This window comes from Gymnoscopelus braueri (assembly GCF_963280865.1).
Source record: "Gymnoscopelus braueri genome assembly, chromosome: 4".
Lineage (NCBI taxonomy): Eukaryota > Metazoa > Chordata > Actinopteri > Myctophiformes > Myctophidae > Gymnoscopelus > Gymnoscopelus braueri.
This window is the reverse complement of record NC_137605.1, coordinates 57701032-57720215: the sequence shown is the minus strand read 5'-3', so window position 1 is coordinate 57720215 and position 19184 is coordinate 57701032. Positions and strand designations below refer to the sequence as shown.

Here is a 19184-nt window from a genome sequence, read left to right as displayed (position 1 = left end):
GGTGGGCCGGTCTGGGCCAAAACGTCAAGGCCGAATTTATGTCCCAGTCCAGCCCTGGCTCCAACCCTGTTGTATGGTGTTTTTAAATATTTGTGTGGCGTGTGCCCTTTGATGGAATTTGAAAACCTGCCCCTCCAGTGGTCTCTGCATGGCCCTGGTTGGTTGGTTGGTTGGTTGGTTGATACATTGTTATTGCCTAACATCACTAACTTACACAACCATGGTTTATCTGTTTTTTTGTTTTTATTGTATTAAATGCAATTGTGAGCAATAGCCAAGTCAGATAATGTATCCATTGGCCAATTATACGGTTCACTGCAACTTAATCCATTAACCTGAGGCCAATTCTAAAAAAATAATCTAAATCCTAACAGTTTTCTGAAAAACGTATGTTGCTATATCAGTGCTGCTCAAACTTTTTCATGTCAAAGACCCGCCTGTAATCCTGGTCACTATACTGCTTCCCCCTGGCCAGCCGGGGCGCCTGATGGAGGGGAAGGGAACTGGTTGGAATAACGTGTTCCTTCCACGCGCTACGTCCAACCAGGGAAACTCTCCCCTGTCAGGTGATAAGAAGGTCAGACGGCTCTCATGCATTGAAGGAGGCATGAGCTCGGCCCTAGCCTCCCTAGGTTGGCAGAGGGAAGGTAGTGCCCAGGATTACACGCTTAGGCATTGGCACTAGGGTGAAAAAATAGGGGTTACAAAATCGTGAAAAAAAAAAAAAAAAAAAAAAGACCCGTCTGTATTTGTCCGCAGACCCCCATCTCAAAATATGTTGTTCCAGGGACCCCCAGAAGCAAAGATTTGAGTTGAAAATGTTTGCTTTAAAAATAAATATTTATGTTTTCAAAGATGTGCACAACCTTTCTAGATTTTCAAAAAATAGCAGATCTACAAGCTCTTAGCGCGGCACGAAGTGACGTGCTATGAACTTGTAGAACTGCTTTTTTGAATAGCCAAAGTATAAAATAATGGTTAAAGGGGTTAAAATGATTGTGAGGCTAATTAACTACTTTTGCTGGGGACCCCCTGGTACCCCCCAAGGACCCCTGGGGGTCCCCGGACCGCACTTTGAGAACCAAAATGTGCTATATATTATAGCTAAAATGTAAAATGACACAGATGTTTTCCTGGTTTTTATGGGTCAATAGCAGCCAGTGATAAAAACTAATTGAATTCAGTAGACTGGTGGTAAATGATACGCTCATTTTGCCTTCAACTGCAGCTGTGTTTCCATCTAGCATACATTCCAGTGAATCAAGCAGGGAGCTACTATGTTGAAAGTAAGGTTGTTGTAGTATTTTTATTAGTTTTTAATTGTATTACATGTTGATTTGTTGTTTTCAATTTCACTTCAGTTTTGAAAGTGGGTTTGCTAGTTTTTAATTCTTTTTTTTTTCTAACAGGCTTAGTTTTATTTGAGTTTTTATTAGTTGTAGTGTATTTTTTTTTTTAATATTGTGATATGGATTAGTCAAGGGCAGGATTTAACAAGGTCAGAACATTTGCAAAATTAGCAGATCTACAAGCTCACATCGTGGTTGTGAGCCTGTAGATCTGCTATTTTTAAACAAAACAAGGACATTTTCTCTATGGTTGAGAAAGCCAGGCTGAAAATGAAAGTGAAAGGCAGAATGGCACAGAGTGGAAAACAAGCACGTCATTGGCCGAAGCCCTGAAAGCCTCGATTCTCATTGGCTGCTGGAGTGGAAAGGGGTTGGACTTGTGTCAGAAAGCATGTGTGAAGGAAGTAAACAGTGAGTTAGTTAACTTACAAGGGACTTTCTGCAGCAACAGGAGAGAGAGACAAGCAACAATGGAGGTAATAATGGATGATTGTTTCTGTGTTATTCTCTTGATTACATGATTACAAAGCAGTAAAGATCTTTTAGCACTGATGTAAGTAGTGGTGGTGGTGGAAAAAGTAGGCTACTCAGATGTTTTGCTTAAGTAAAAGTAGCAATCCCACCCAATCAAAATACTGTGTTACAAGTGAAAGGCAGCTCTGTTCAAAATGTTACATGAGTAAAAGTACAGAAGTATTGGGATCTAAATATACTTAAAGTACCAAAAGTAAAAGTACTGACATTTTTTTAATTAGCAGATCTACAAGCTCACTATATACTTAAAGTACCTAAAGTAAAAGTACTGACATTTTTGAAAATAGCAGATCTACAAGCTCACAACGCGACGGGCTGTGAGCTTGTAGATCTGCTATTTTGGAAATACTCCAGTAAAGTAAAAAATACCTAAAGTTTTACTTAAGTACAGTACTTGAGTAAATGTACTTAGTTACTTTACACCACTGTTAACAGTAAACATGATTACAAAGTAGTAAAGATATTTTACTACTCCTGTCATTTAGATTGGTTAGCCTCATAAGCAGTAGTGGACAAAGTAGATACTCCTGGTTAAATATTACTCTACTACAAGTGAAAGTTGCTCAGTCATATCTGTTCTTGGGTTAAAGTACTGGAGTACTTGATTTTAAGGATTCAAAAGTGCATGGTTAAAAAAAAAAAGCTTACTTAAGTATTCAAAAGAACAAAGATTTTCCAGAAGTTTTCGAAACATAATAATAATTTTGGAAATAGCAGATCTACAGGCCCACAACGCGTCACCATGCAACGTGTGAGCTTGTAGATCTGCTATTTTCACTACAGTTGAAACAGGGTGTAAGTGGTTAGTTCATAGTGTACGTTTTCCCTTCCTAGACATAGTAGTAGTATAAATAAAAAAAGTAATTGAAAAAACACGGTCTCCTCACGCATTAGAAGGACAATATCAGTCACCAGAACCAAGGACGGGTGTTTCTGATGAATCTAACATGGTTAAAATGGAGTTTGAAGTCATAATGGGTTTGTATAGGAAGGGGGCGTGTCTGATAAAATATAAAATAAACATCAAATATCTAAATCATGAATCAAGCAACTTAAAAACTGTCTGGGGTGCTCCCAAAAGCCTGAGTAGACGATAACATGACCCTTAAAAAAAAAAAAAAGTGAAATATCCCTTTAACTGTACTTGTGTTCCTACTGTATGCACATATATTACTGGTTATAGATTGTTTGATACAGATTACTGTTGCTACTGGAACATATTATACCTTCTAGTTCAGGCGTCTTCAACATGGGGGTCCGGGACCCAGGGTCACTCCATGGGGGCCGCCAAATCTTTGTGTGATAGGAATCAATTTTATTATTATTATTACTACAATAACCACTTGAAGGTCAAGTTTACTCAGTGTTGTTGAAGGTTTAAAAACAATAATAATAATTATCCCACGATTTTGTAACCCTTTTTCACCCGGTGCCAATTTTCAAAGTGATCCTGGGCGCTACCCCACAGCCTAGGGAGCCCAGAGCCGAGCTCATGCCTCCTTCAATGCTTGAGAGCCAACTGACCTTGTCACCTGACAGGGGGGGAGTTTCCCCGGTAGGACGTACTGTAGCGCGTGGAAGGAACACGTTATTCCAACCAGTTCCTTTCCCCTCCATCAGACGCCCCGGCTGTCATGGGGGAGGCAGTATAGAGACCAGGATTACTACATGTTTTTGTGAGGGTATTAACCATAGATATTAGAAACCTAGATACCTCATTGGCCTCTGCAGTTCATTGGGGCGACTTGTATCGCAATACACACGGCTCTTCCGCCCTGCACGGCTGCACCTGCCACTCAAAGTGACTACTGGCCAATCACAGCGCTCACAGCGCGTTGACTACTGGCCAATCACAGTGCGTCTTTTCCGGGACTTGTCATGCAATGGTTCTCAACCAGTGGTCCGGGAACCACCAGTGGTCCTTGAGGGGGTTCCAGGTGGTACCCAGCTAAATGATGGAGAGTTGATAACCAAATGGACCCTTATATAGATCTTTAAATCTTGAGTATAACATTTCACACTGTCAAGAAGAGTCAAATTGTTAAACATCTACATTACTTACTAAACAAGTACACAATTAGAGAACGTAAATAATTGTTATTTTGACAACATCTAATCGAATGATAACATTCTAAGTTTTGGGTGTGAGAGGCTAAAGCTTATCAAACGGTGGTCCGTGACTCAAATGCTGAATAAATAATGGACCTTGTCACCTTGATATGAAAAAGGTTGAAAACCACTGTTCTAATGCATTTACGTCCATTGAAGCAGACGGTCTCTCCACAATTAAAATCATCACAACTCCCTGAATTTTCAACCTATTTTCAAGCGGTAAAGTTTGTCACAAATGCGAGACATGGAGTTATGGATCCAGTAGGCGTAGGCCTATATTTGGTTACATCTAAATTGCATATTTTCATACCAAAATACTTTCAAGTAACAGTAATAGTCACAAAATATTTTTGTCTCCATTCACTGACAGACTACATGAAATATGCTGGCCACATTGCAGAATTGCCTTTATCTAACATCCTTCATGTTAGCTATTCAGGTCAGAACAGAGCTATCAACTGAAAGACTGAAATAATTGTTCATTTGAGAATTTTCTCTTCCAAAAACAGCAACTATAAATGAAAAGTCTGTGTTCCATATTTTAATGGCACTGAAAGTATAACATATAACACAAATACTCCAAGACAGCCAAAAGAATATCATTCCAAAGTCACAGAGCAGAATATCATAATGGCAATAAAGATAAAATAATACCAGAAGCATATCATTTTCTAGCCATGGTTCACGTGACGCTTGTATACGGGCTAATCATTTTCCACACGAAGCGACCATGTCTTATTTGAATTTCACAAATAGAGTGTGGAGTTTGCCAAGTTCCAACTAACTAGATGCTGCGCACAGCTGCTGCCTCTTAAAGGGTTAAAAGCTGGGTTACAAAATGACCCGCCCCCACCTGCCTCTGATTGGCCTACCGAACTTCCGCGTGTGTGACGCACACGGCAGCCCTGCGGAAGCAGGAAGCGCGCCCGAGATACAGACGCTTCAGAGCCGAATGAGGCGTCTACCTTTATATGTCTATGGTATTAACTACCCTAGGAGACACGGGGAGAACATGCAAACTCCACACAGAGTAGGCCAGTGTATAAGGATAATAAGGATAATTCCTTTTAACAGGTCGTTCATGAAAGTCCTTGCGGTCTTGTTTCCAATGAGAACCTGTGAGCAATTGGGGTTAAGAGTCTTGCTCAGGGACAAATTTCATATCATCGGCACATATGCTGGGATAGCCTGGAACCGAACCTGGGGCAACCAGGGCCTCTGGTTCCCTAGGCGGGCTCACTAACCACTCAGCTATGGCCGCCCCATTAGTGTGTCTATGTATTGAAGGTTTAAGTGGTTAAATATTTGAACATGAATCCAACATATAAACAAACAAACAAAAAACATGTCTATGAAGCTATTTATGAAATCTATGAAAAAGTTGAATCTGCAACACAATTTTATACAATATGTAGTGGGGGGTCCCTGTTTCATCTCTCTCTCAGCTAAGGGGGTCCTTGGCCTGAAAAAAACGTTGAAGACACTTGTTGTAGTTTGTGCATTTACCTGTGCTATTTATATGTATTTATTTAAAGGTCAGCAGTTGCCGTCGTGTGGTCCCATTTCACCTGGTTCTTACTGCAAATCAGGTGAGCTTCCATTGTACACAAATACAGTTTGTATGTAATTGGCTGCGTACCCCATACATATAGAAACCTAGATACCTCATTGGCCTCTGCAGTTCATTGGAGCAACCTGTATCGCAGCCGCTATTTTGGAGAAGGCAAGCTTCCTGACTACTGGCCAATCACAGCCTGTATAGGAGGTTGAAGGCAAGATGGCGGTGCGGACCGGCAGTCAGGCAGGTGCTGCTGGAGCACACACAAAAAAACACGCCACACTTAATAAGTTTGCCTTTCTACAACAACCCGGTTTGTGTCTCAACCATACACACAAAGTTAATATACTGCAGCGACAGACCACTTCTGACGTTGCTCAAAGAGCGTTTGTTCTATGTTATGTGGTCGTGTTAGTCCTACTGTCTGTGCGTTGCTGCTTTTCAAACCGGACTGATCACCGAGATATTTCTCTCAACACATGGAGCCAACACGCAACCTACTCCACTCTGCTAAACAACGGCCACGCCACTCCACCAACAACAAGCCATAAAAGTTCGACAGGGAGAGTAGAGAGATCAAAGCGATCATTTCGAGTGATCCTCTACTTAACAACAACTCTCCTGTTGGCTGGTGATATCCAGCCGAACCCAGGACCTCACCTGACCGACGGCAGCGGGCCGCTGCCCCTGGGCGCGATGGACTTCCATCCCACTCCTACCGGGTCGGTGTTGGGGGCGACTGACGGCCGGGAGGCGTGCAGCGGGAGACACCAGCAAACGCGGGGAGTCGACGGCAGTGGAGGGGGTGCCTTGGCCGATATGTCCGTAATCACCACGCCAGGAGTGAAAACTCATCATGGCGTGGCGCAATCTGCGCTGCTGGAGGCGCCATGGGCGCACACAGTTCCACCTGTAGCTGTGGCTGCTGTGATGGCGTGCGACGGGGGAAGCCGGTTGTATCCACAGACAGCCATGGCTGCTCTTGGCGTGGCGCAGTCTCCGCCGCTGGACGAGCTGAGGGTGCAGGCAGTAGTTCCACCCGTATCTGCGGCCGCAAAGGTGTGCGGCGTGGGACGCTTGTTGTATCCACAGACAAACAGCGGTGGTGGTGGTGAGTACCAAACACCCACCGCGACATCTTCACTGCGCCCCAATAAACAAAAACTAAAGGGACTTAATCCAGCGATCAAGAAATACCGCAAGACGAACATTTTCACAACTCTTAATCATGCTAAAATGATCTGGGACCCAAAGTCCAAACCAAAGGGACTATTGGGCGGACATTTAAATATCCGTAGCGTCCGTGCAAAGAACACTGAACTGGAACACCTTCTATCTGACTCTAACCTGGACTTTCTATGTCTTTCAGAAACATGGCTAAATCAAACTTCTTCAGTGGCAGCTATTAATTTTCCTGGGTATAACATGTTTAGGAGGGATAGACTAGGGGGGAAAGTGGGGGGGGGTGTGTTGATATATGTTAAAAATACAATTAAGTGTAGTCTTATTGAATGGTCACATCATGAAATAGATTTTGAATGTATTGGGCTGAATATTACACTGTCTCCAGAAATGTCTTTTATTGTTATTTGTTTATATAGAGCACCTTCAACCAACAGTCTGTTTTACGACCACCTACAAACTATGCTTCAAGAATGTGATAGTAAAAAGGAACTTTTACTCTTTGGTGATCTGAATTTTAATTGGGCTAACAAATCGGATAGGAAAAAACTTAAGGAGATAACAGACAAGTTCAATCTCACTCAACTGGTGAAAGGTCCAACACGAATAACAAATTCCTCACAGACACAAATTGATTTAATGTTTGCAAATAGGCCAGAGAGAATAACAAAATCATATAATTTGATAACTGGTATGTCGGACCATAACATCACATTACTGGTGAGGAAACTCACCAGTAAACGGTTTGACAATACCACAAAACCTAAATCCTTTCACCAGATTATTCCAAAATCTTGACAGGGCTCTAAAACAAACTGATTGGTCTAATCTACTGTGTAGTCAAGATGTAGAGAGTGGCAGCAGTATTTTTGTGGAAACTACAAACAGAGTAGTGTCACCCTTCATGAGGAAGGTTCTGTGTAAACCTAGACAAAAAAACACCCTGCCATGGCTCAATGGCGCCCTCTGGCAGCAGATGAGAGAGCGAGATTTTGCACTAAAGAGATCACTAAAATCAGGTTACATCAGTGATAGGCAGATTTTCACAAGTATTAGAAATAAGGTAGTAAGGAATTTAAGGAAAGCAAAAGCTTATTTTTTTATTAAAGTAATAGAAGATGCAAGGGGAAATGGGAAATTGATTTGGGAAACTCTTAATAGATTAACTGGGAGAAATAAGGATCAGAAAACAAAGGAACATGAACTTAAAGTGAACGGAACTTTAATTCAAGATCAAGAGGTGATAGCAAATACTTTTAATAGTTATTTTATAAATTCAGTTGGGGAACTGGCCCAAAGTTTCCCCACTAGAATTCTGACATGTGCCCCTATTAATGATGACAAGCCCATTTTTAGGATAGGAGAAATTACCGAATCTGCAGTGGTTAAGATCATGAGCTCCTTAAGAGACTCAAAAGCAAGGGATGCTTATGACATGGACACAACATTTTTAAAAACACACAAGGATGCATTAGTTTGTCCCATAGTTCATTTGATAAATTTATCAATTAGGCAATGCACTTTTCCTAGCATCTGGAAATCCGCCATTGTAACACCAATTTTTAAGGCCGGTGACCAGACAAATGTGGCAAATTATAGGCCCATTAGTATTCTACCTATAGTGTCTAAGGTGGCCGAGAAATGGGTTGCTCAACAACTGACCGCTCATTTGAATACAGGCCATACTCCTTTGTGTCCACTGCAGTTCGGTTTTCGCTCCAACCATTCAACAGAAACCGCTAACTGCTACTTTTTGGAAAGTGTCAAGTCAAGTTTAGATAAAGGTGGTACAGTGGGTGCAGTATTCCTGGATCTTAAACAGGCTTTTGACACTGTAAACCATTCGGTACTCTTGTCAAAACTCTCTTTCTTTAACTTCTCTACTGAGGCAGTCAGATGGTTTGATTCATATTTAACAAATAGGAAGCAAAGGGTTCGTATTGGTAACAAACAGTCAACATATCTTAACAGTGACATTGGAGTTCCTCAGGGATCAATACTGGGCCCTATCTTGTTCAGTTTGTATATTAATGATCTGCCTTCTGTCTGTCCATCTGTCTCCATACAAATGTATGCTGATGACACAGTTCTCTATATACATGCTGAAAACAAACAACTAGCAGCAGAGAAACTAACTGCAGCCATGGTCCATGTATCTGATTGGTTGAGGAACTCATGTCTACATTTGAATACAAACAAAACTGTTTGTATGTTTTACTCACGCAACCCCACAGACAATGTTTATCCTGACATTATCGTCAATGGAAACATTATTAAGGTAGTATCTGAATTTAAATATCTTGGAATCACATTAGACTCAAACTTGACATTTAAAAAACATATTAAAAATGTAGCCAACACAATCAAATTCAATCTGTCTAATTTCAGGCACATAAGACCATATCTAACAACAGACGCAGCTAAACTCTTTATGCATGCTATGATTTTCTCACACATCACATACTGCTTCACAACCTGGTCACAGACAAATCTAACAATTCTCAAACCCATAGAATCACTTTACAAACAGGCATTAAAAACACTTGATCAAAAACCCAACCGTTACCACCATTGCCGTATAGTTCAAAAGTATAATTTATTTAATTTTGATGGCTTTAAACATTTTGCAGATGCTTGTCTCATTTTTAAGGTTTTAAATGGGCTTGCACCTCCACCACTAAATCAGTTCATAGAGCGAAGAGAAAGTGGTGACAGAACAACAAGGGCAACTACCAGAGGAGACTGTGAGGTACCATTCAGACAGAGTGTGTTTGGTAAAACAGTCTTCTCTGTTAGAGCCTCCCATCACTGGAACAGTCTTCCTACCGAAGTAAGAGAGACCACCAACTATCTAACTTTCAAATTCAACCTGAAAAGATGGCTTAAAGCTAACCAAATTTGTAATCATGAGTAAATTTCGGCTCCATTAATCACTGTCTTCTCATATTTTATTGTATTGTTTTGTCTTCTGTACTACGTCTGCATGTTTTGTATTGTTGACAATGTCTCTTTTTGTATGGATAACTATACCACTTTTTTAACAGCCTGCTCAGGGACTACAGATGAAAATTAGCCAACTCTGGCTAACTCTGGCTCATTTACATGGACGTGAATAACTGACATGTTGATCAATGTGCATTGTCCCTGTCAAATAAATAAATAAATAAATAAATAAACAGTGCGTCTTTTCCGGGACTTGTCAGAATAGAGACACACAGGGACTACAAATTTCACGCCCACTTTTGAGACAGCGCCGCTACTCGAGGTCCGTTAGAACGATGAACTGCAGCTGCCAATGCATTCCCTATGAGAGGATATGAAAGTTAGCCTACTTTTAAAATTATCCTGCATTAACTGAAGACGATATTGATTTAAATAAAAATATGTTTCCAAATGTATGGAGTGTCTTTGTCAACATATCTTCTTGTTTTCTTAATAGTTGATGTGTTTCACATGTAATTTGCCACTTTAACGAGTTACCCATAATGCTAACACAGCAGAGGGTAGACAGCAGACGGGCATTTCAGTGACATCACTGTCTTTACGAGCGCCGAGCGCCGACCAGTGGCGTACCCACTGTAGAGGCAGAGATAATGACCAAAACCTATTGAAAACGGCCACTTTCGCCAGTTTTCTGGGTATTGAAAACCTCAAGGGATGCGTCCGTGACGTATATACCATGCGACCACTTAAACTCTGGATCTCTGATGCTAGCGGTTTTGACATACTGATGGAGTATATTATAGTATATTGTGGGTAGTATATCGAGATGAAAGATATGGGACATTAAAAAGGACAAATTAAACAAATGGGACAGATTATTAGAACACAAAAAAAATCGCTACAGCCTCAGTAGTTAACCAGTGAAATGACGGTATTTTACAATGCCTCTCATAGAGATTGCATTGAGAGCTGCAGTTCATCGTTCTAACGGACCCCGAGTGTCAAAAGTGGGCGTGGATTTGTAGGCCTTCCGCTTCCGGCCGTGTGTCTCTATCTAGTTTAGTATGAAAATATCCTGTTATATTTTTACTCTGCCAAGTCCCGGAAAAGCTGTGCTGTGATTGGCCAGTAGTCAGGAAGCTTGCCTTCTCCAAAATGGCGCCCGAGATACAGACGCCTGAGAGCCGGAGGAGGCGTCTACCTTTATATGTCTATGGCGTACCCCATAAGAGACAATTTGTGTTAAAAATGTTTCTAAATGATTCAAATTCTTTTGAATAGCCGATCTACGCATTGTAAGCCTGTAGATAGCCATTAACAAATTTTACTGGGGACCCCCTGGAACCCCTTCAAGGACCCCTGGGGGTCCCCTGACCCCACATTGAGAACCACAGCTCTCACATTGGTTCAAGTAGGTAACCACTTGAACCCCAGCATGACTATTCTGGGGGAAACATTCGCCAAAAAATAGCCGATCTACAAGCGGTGCGACACGTTGTGAGCTTGGGAGAAAAGGGTGTAAAGCCTGTCGTAAGTTGATGACAGCGCATTTCTCGTTTTGTGTGTCGTCCGACTCGTCCATTGTTTTCTCTATGGGATGTACAGCATGCTACAGCAAGTGCTAAAAGAGTTATTTCAAATATGTCTCAATGTCTCAATGCTCATATTACTATTACTATTGAAATTCTTTATTAGGAATAGCCCCTTGAGATGTAGCATCTCGTTTTAGAGGGGATCCTAGGTACATGATACACTGTATAGACATTTTCCAAAAACTAAAACTAAAACTAAAACAAAACAAAAACAAAGCAGAGGGGAAAACAAAACATTAAACCACAAGCAATTACAACAACCAATTCAACAAACATATATTAACTGGATGAAGTATTACGTTGTTCTTTATGGTTTGTTTATGTCATGTAAGATTGTTTTTGTGCCTGCAAAGACATTCATTTATTGCTTTGCACTGTTGGATATTTGCATGTGATCGTTACGCTATAATTGTAGTTGACCAGCAAGTAGGCAAAGCCTATAGACCAATTATTTGTTTACCAACATTGAGACTGGACGCACAGGTGATTGTTTCATGCAATCAATTCCCAACATATTGTTTCAGGGTGCAGCTGGTTTCAGTTCATTCAACCCCCTCTTGTGTGTTGGCTAGTGAGGGGCGTCCCAGCGAGACATGACAGAATGGGTTTCATTTGGTGCCGGCCTGCGCACGCATACTGGTTCTTATCAGTGTGACGTTGTCTGGGGTCTATTAACCAGGGATCATTTTAAACACATTTAAATTGTGACATGAATTATAATGTGTCAAATTGTCCTGTTTGTGAATAATATTGATTCTCTCCCATTTATTTAAAGGCCAGCAGTTGCTGTCGTGTGGTACCGTTCCACCAGGTTCCTACTGCAAAGCAGGTGAGACAGCTTCCATTCTCCACTATCAGTGGTTTTTCATGTCAAGGACCCCTAAACTAGGGGTGGGACGATATGGGTACCTCACGATACGATATATATCACGATATTAGGCCCACGATAACAATATATATCACGATATTCAACGATATTCGATATATTGCGATATCACGATATTCAATATATATTGCAAGAAATTTCACCAACGATATATCACGATATCTGAAAATATCGATATATTGCGATATCACGATATATTGCATGAAATTTCACCAGCGATATATCACGATAGTCCTTGTATTCAATTCATAAACACATAAAATAGCAGTTCAAAATCATCATTACACAAATACAGAGTAGGAAAAACAACGTATCACAAACTTTAAAAAAAAACGATATTTTTCGGCAGTATATCGATTAGTTATCGCGGGAGAAAGTATCGCGATATATCGCGATATCGATATATCGTCCCACCCCTACCCTAAACTGAAATGTATTTGGTACCGGACCCCCTTTTGAAAAGATTTTGTGCAAATTTTGTGTCAAAAATAGCCGAGGCATCGCAATTGATGCCTTATGAGCTTGTAGTTCGGCTATTTCTGAATAGCGGAAGTACACTCTAAAATAGGGTTAAAGGGATAGTTAACCCCCAAAATGCCTTTTTTTCTATCGATTAGTCAGCCCATGGAGACTTGAATTCATGGATATTTTGATGACCGGCAGTGCTTCCGGTAGGAGACACAAATAGTCTTATTGGCTTAGGAATGCAACAAAAACTAAAAAATATCCATGAAGTCTCCATGGGGGGACTAATCGGTAGAAAAACTGTTTTTCTTTGGTTGAACTATCCCTTTAAGTGGTTAAACTGCTTTTGATGCTATATTTACTAATTTGCTGGGGACCCCCTGGAACCCCTTCAGTGACCCCTGGGGGTCCCTGTACTTTTAAGAACCTAGGTCTTATGACTTAACTTAAGACCTGGAGGCGTGACCAATGTTGTTTCGACTCAACATAAATATGTTGAGAACATATGTTTTTTTTTTTTATTATTATTATTCAAACACATCAACATTACAATCTGTAATCACTTTAAAATGACCGGTTTAAAATGCTTATTATTCCCAGCTTGGCGTTCACAGTAAGAGTGTATTTCAAGAAAGACTTTTTCTTTCTGTTTCATTATTTGATGAATTCTCCTTTGACAGCTTCGAGAACGGAAAGTGGCCGAACATGAGAGTCTGATCAGCACAATGAAGGCTCTGGTGAGTACACTACACCAGTGGTTACCAAACTGGGTGGTCTGCATATGATTTTGGAGGTCCCCAGAAGATTAGCTTAATGTGCAACTTTGTGTTCTCACTCAACAGTAAACAAACCTGTTTACTGTTGAATCTAACATGGTTAAAATAGAGTTTGAAGTTACAATGGGTTTGTATAGGAAAGGGGCGTGTCTGATGAAATGAATATCAAATACTGTATCTAAATACTGAATCAAGCAACATACAGACATGCAAAAGTGTCACTTTTCAGCTACAGTCACCTTTTTGAACCCAAATAGGGCAATTGTGTGACACCTGACCCGAAAGAAAACAACATGTTGTCACCTTTTTCACCTCGGGGCTGTTTGCATGCCTGAACATAAAAACAGTGTGGGGGGCTCACAAAAGCCAGAGTGGACGTTAAAATGACCCCAAACATGTTTGAAAGTGAAATATCCCTTTAAGTGGTTAATTCATAACTTTGGGGCAGAAATGTGAGTATTGGAATTCAGCTATAGAGACAAACTGTTGATCACATGCTGTGCTACTCTTTCAGAGTCTCACACCGTTCACCGGACTCCTCAACGGCACAGAGGACCCCTCCATACCTAACGGACCCCTCACTATCATAGACTTCCCCTCAACGTACAGGCCCCTCAATAGCACAGAGGGCCCTTCCATACCTAACGGACCCCTCATTATCATAGACTTCCCCTCAACTTACAGGCCCCTCACCAGCATAGAGGACCCCTCCACACTTAACGGGCCCCTCAGGAGAACAGAGGGCCCCTCCACACCTCCTAACGGACTCCTCACCAGTACAGAGGGCTCCTCCACACTTAACGGACTCCTCAACAGCACAGGGGGCCCCTCCACACCTAACAGACCCCTCACCAGCATAGAGGGCCCCTCCACACCTAACGGACCCCTCACCAGCACGGAGGGCCCCTCCACACCCAACAGACCCCTCACCAGCACGGAGGGCCCCTCCACACCCAACAGACCCCTCACCAGCACGGAGGGCCCCTCCACACCCAACGGAACCCTCACCAGCACAGGGGGCCCCTCCACATCTTATGAGCCTCTCACAGGGACAGAAGAGGAGCAGGAAGAGGTGACATCGGGCCCCTCCACGCAGGACGTCCCTGTCCCTGAGACACCAACAGCTGTGAGACCAGCGAAGAGAAAGAGGCGTCCACCTCCACACCTCCAGGACTTTGTGCTGGGGTAAGCCACGGCGTGAAGAGCCATTCACATAAGCTCTACTGACCATGGTAGTCCCCACCATGGAGCTAGCTTTACTGACCAGAGTAGTCCCCACCATGGAGCTATATTTACTGACCAGGGCAGTCCCCACCATGGAGCTAGTTCTACTGACCATGGCAGTCCCCACCATGGAGCTAGCATGTCCCCCCCAGCAGGCAATTGCAAAGAAGAGGGCACTAGCCATTGCAGACTGAAAGAACATCCGCAGCATCCAATTTACACCATGTCACATGTTGTGAGCTTGTAGATTTCCATTTTATTGTTTAATCAGCTCCAATGTGTGTTTTGTTTCTAATTGTGACCACAGTGAAGGTAACGCGCGCGTGGCCCTGACCATCACAGAGGGTCCCTCCACAGCTTACAGACCCCTCACCAGCACAGAGGGCCCCTCCACACCTAACGGACTCCTCACGGGGACAGAAGAGGAGCAGGAGGAGGTGACATCGGGCCCCTCCGCGCAGGCAGTGGTGGAAAAGGTACTCAAATGTTTTACTTAAGTAAAAATAACAATACTGCAGTGTAGAAATACTCTGTTACAAGTAAAAGTCCAGTAATCAAAATTCACTTGAGTAAAAGTACAAAAGTATTGGCATCAAAATGTATTTAAAGTACCAAAAGTAAAAGTACTCATTGTGCAGAATGTCCCATTTCACATGTTCAAAATGTATACAAATCTTTTGAAAATAGCAGATCTACAAGCTCACAGTGCGTCGCATCGCAATACATGTGATGTGTGTGAGCTTGTAGATCGGCTATTTTCAAATGGCCGAAATGTAATATTTTCCTCAGAGATGTAGTGGAGTAGAAGTAAAAGTATTGAAAGTTGGCAAGACTCCACTAAAGTAAAAATACCTCAAAATTGTAAAAAAGAATACTGTACTTGAGTAAATGTACTTAGTTACTTTGCACCTCTGCACGCAGGACGTCCCTGTCCCTGAGACACCAGAAGCGGTGAGACCAGCGAAGAGAAAGAGGCGTCCGCCTCCACACCTCCAGGACTTTGTGCTGGGGTAAGCTACGGCGTGAAGCGCCATTCACACGACTGACCACCATTACTAGAACGATAATCAGTGGTGGAAGAAGTACTCACCTTTGTTACTTGACCCATTCAATCCGCAAACATCATTTTTAGATGTATTTGGTTATTCAAAAATAGCAGATCTACAAGCTCATAGCGCGGCACCGAGTGCTGCGCTATGAGCTTGTAGATCTGCTATTTTTGAAAAAGCGTGAAAATGTGTGCAAATCTTTGAATAATGTTTATACATTTTTTTACTCAAATCTTTGCTTCTGGGGGTCCCTGGAACTAAATATTTTGAGATAGGGGGGTCTGTGGACAAATACATATCATTTTGGGGGTCCTTGACATGAAAAAAGTTGTTTAAAAAAACTGTTTTAGAATACCCAGAAGCAAAGATTTGAGTTAAACATTTTTGCTTTTAAAAACCAAAAAATAGCACATCTACAAGTTCGTATATCGGCTATTTTTGAATAGCCCAAAGTATAACAATGATTATAGCTAAAAATCTAAAATAACACAGTATGCGTTCCAGGATTGAATGGGTTAAGTAAAAGTGTCAATACTAAAAATGTAGAAATACTCTGTTACAAGTAAGTGTCCAGTATTCAAAATTGACTTGAGTAAAAGTATAAGAGTATTGGCATCAAAATATACTTAAAATACCAAAAGTAAAAGTATACATTGCGCAGAATGTCCCACTTCACAAGTACTTTTATGTACTTAGTTACTTTACACCACTGACGATAATTATAACTATAAGGATAATTATGTGAGCATCCACACTGATGTACGATACGTTCTGTTGCAGTGTTCATTTTCACAGCAAATTTTTATTTAGTTTTAGTCATAGTCAAATTTCATTTAGTTTTTGTCATATTTTAGTCATCTGAAAAGTTTTAGTTTTAGTCTAGTTTTAGTCGACTAAATATCTGTGGTTGCATGCTGAAAATAGCAGATCTACAAGCTCGCGAGCGTTGTGAGCTTGTAGATCGGCTATTTTCAGACCGCAACACTGGAGCGCTTACAAACAAAAAATGACTTGTCTTTTAGTTCTACTGGATCTCTTCTCCACTAGTCCCTCCCTAACATTTTAGTCTAGTTTTCATTTGTCGACGAAATTGCCAATATATTTAGTCTTAGTTTGAGTCAATATAGCTTAGTTTTTATTTGGTTATTATTTAGTATTCATCAGTGATTTTTTTTTAGTTTTTCGTCAGAATTTTTGTCGACGAAATTAACACTGTTCTGTTGCATGTTTCGTTTCCAATTGTGATCACAGTAAGGGTAACGTGCATGTGGACCAGCTGGTACCGTACTGGACCCTTAGCAGCCTAGAAGAGGGTCTGCCGGAGACCAGGAAGACCTCCACTCCCCCTGGGACCCCAGAAGCTCAGAGAACCAGGAAGAGAACACGGTGTCCGCCTACACACCTCCGGGACTACTTCATGCTGGAGTAAAAGCACCCTTTAAACCCATTTAGACCTGGAAAGCCTAAACGTTGTTCATCTGCATCAGTGTCATTTTAGTTGTTACTATTTACCTGTCACTGTCCGGGCAAAAACCTTGTATCACCAAATTTCAAATTGGTATGTAAAAAAAAAAAGAGAAGCCTTTTAAAGCCTTTCTTCATCATGCAAGAGTGTCCGATCTACGAGAGTAGCTGATCTGCAAGCACACGAGGCGCTGTGCGCTTGTAGATCGGCTATTTTCAGTATTTTAAATGGTTTTAAAAATAATGAAAAAAGGAACGGCCTTTTGGACGTACAAGGTTTCCTCGATATAATAGACAAAATAATCAAAAATAAAAGTTTTTTCAGAAAACTTCAAGGTTAGGAAAGGTTAGGTTACAAAGGCTAGGATAAGTATATATATATTTTTTTTTTGTTGTTGTCATTGTTAAATAGCTCTATATTGTGATAGTAATCATTGCTATAGAGTGTTTGTTCGGTAACAGGGGTCTCCCTGTCTCTCCAGCTCTTTAACAAACAGAAAATACATTTAATATTAATATTAATATATTTTCAGGTCATAATACCAATTTCATCCAATTAGGAGAGAGACCTCACACAGGATACAGGAGAAGTGAAATAGGAAGTGATGAAACGATAAAAAACTGCAATAATATAACACTGAAGCTGATAAATGGTGTCTCTCTCCTGATTGGATGAAATTGGTATCCTGACCTGAAATAGTATTTTCTGTTGTCTACTAGCTGGAGAGACAGGGAGACAGACCCCTGTTACTATATCACAATATAGAGCTTTTAACAACAAAAAACAATTACTGCCTTTACGGTCAATGTCCTGACACAATGTGTCATGGACGACTTTCACAGACGGTGTGACGTACCTGAAAGGTCGTAGACACGTCATAAAATATCATGTATTGGTCGGGAAAACCAAGCAAGCAAGCACTGAGTTACCATGGAGAAACCATGGAGAGATACGCGAGACTAAATAGGCTCTATGCACAGCAGCCATATTGTAAAGAAATTGGGCCTCTTCCTTACTTCCTTCACAGGTGTTACCAATGATTCTAATGAAGGCTCTGTTCCATTTCGTGTAGCACAGTGGTTCTCAAACCTTTTAATTTCAAGGACCCCCATAACTCTGAGAGTGTACAAATGTACATTTTTACATTTGTACACTCTCAGAGTTACACACCTTTTAAGCCCCCCTCAAGGAACCATGAGGTTCCCTGGACCACACTTTGTGGTGTAGAGTTGGAGCAAGCACCTTTTGGGTGGGTGGGGAATGGGGAGTGTAGAGTTGTAGTAAGCACCTTTGGGTGGGTAGGGGGGTTTGTAGAGTTGGAGTAAGAACCTTTGAGTAGGGGCTGTGTAGGGTTGAAGTAAGCCATTTTATGGGGTAAGCACCCTTAACGAGAGGGACAGCGAGTGCATTTTCCGGCAGCGGCAGCTGCCGCGGAGCTGGCGCCAGCTTTGGGAGTGTGCTGCGTTTGTGTAGCGAAACGCAGTCAGTGGGGCAAACGCAGTCCCCACCAATATTATTTACGATTCTGTGCCTATCGGTACATAACTCGGACGGCGCTTAGTCGACTAGCAGACCATCGGCCGGTCGTCGCGGGCACTCGCGCCTGGAGGCGCTCGGGCGCGACTCCTTGGCCTCAAGGTCTGCTGAGTCGGCGCGCCTTCGTCATGGTCCAAAACTATACTTTATCGGCGAAAAAAAGAAGTTGCCGCTGCTCTGCCGGCAGCTGCCGCTCCACCGCCGGCAGCTGCCGCTCCACCGCCGGCAGTCACTGCCGGCAGCTGCCGCTCCTCCACCGGCAGTTCCGCGGCAGTTCCGCGGCAGCTTCCGCTGCCGCAAAATGCACTCGCTCCTTCTGCTTAACGATTTAAGCCTTCTTTAGCTAAACAGACCTGAGTTGGCTCTGTACTTGGTACGTTGTTTTTTTCCCCATCTGCACCAAATATATTTGCCGACACACACACACGCGCACGCACGCACGCACACACACACGCATGTTGTTCTATTGTTCTGTCATGGTGTTATTGTTTTATTATGGGGGGAATTACATGT

General features: G+C 41.9%; 1 protein-coding gene across 1 annotated transcript; it reads left to right on the top strand.

Annotated features, from left to right (window-relative positions):
• The first annotated feature begins 1760 nt into the window (after nucleotides 1-1760).
• Nucleotides 1761-18253, top strand: LOC308084091 (uncharacterized protein). Its single transcript, XM_080426571.1, has 8 exons — nucleotides 1761-1825; nucleotides 5531-5584; nucleotides 12046-12099; nucleotides 13302-13358; nucleotides 13912-14582; nucleotides 14929-15097; nucleotides 15543-15631; nucleotides 16922-18253. Exons 1-8 carry the CDS (start codon nucleotides 1820-1822, stop codon nucleotides 17097-17099), a joined length of 1278 nt encoding a protein of 425 aa, XP_080282697.1. The 5' UTR covers nucleotides 1761-1819; the 3' UTR covers nucleotides 17100-18253.
• The last annotated feature ends 931 nt before the right edge of the window (nucleotides 18254-19184 follow it).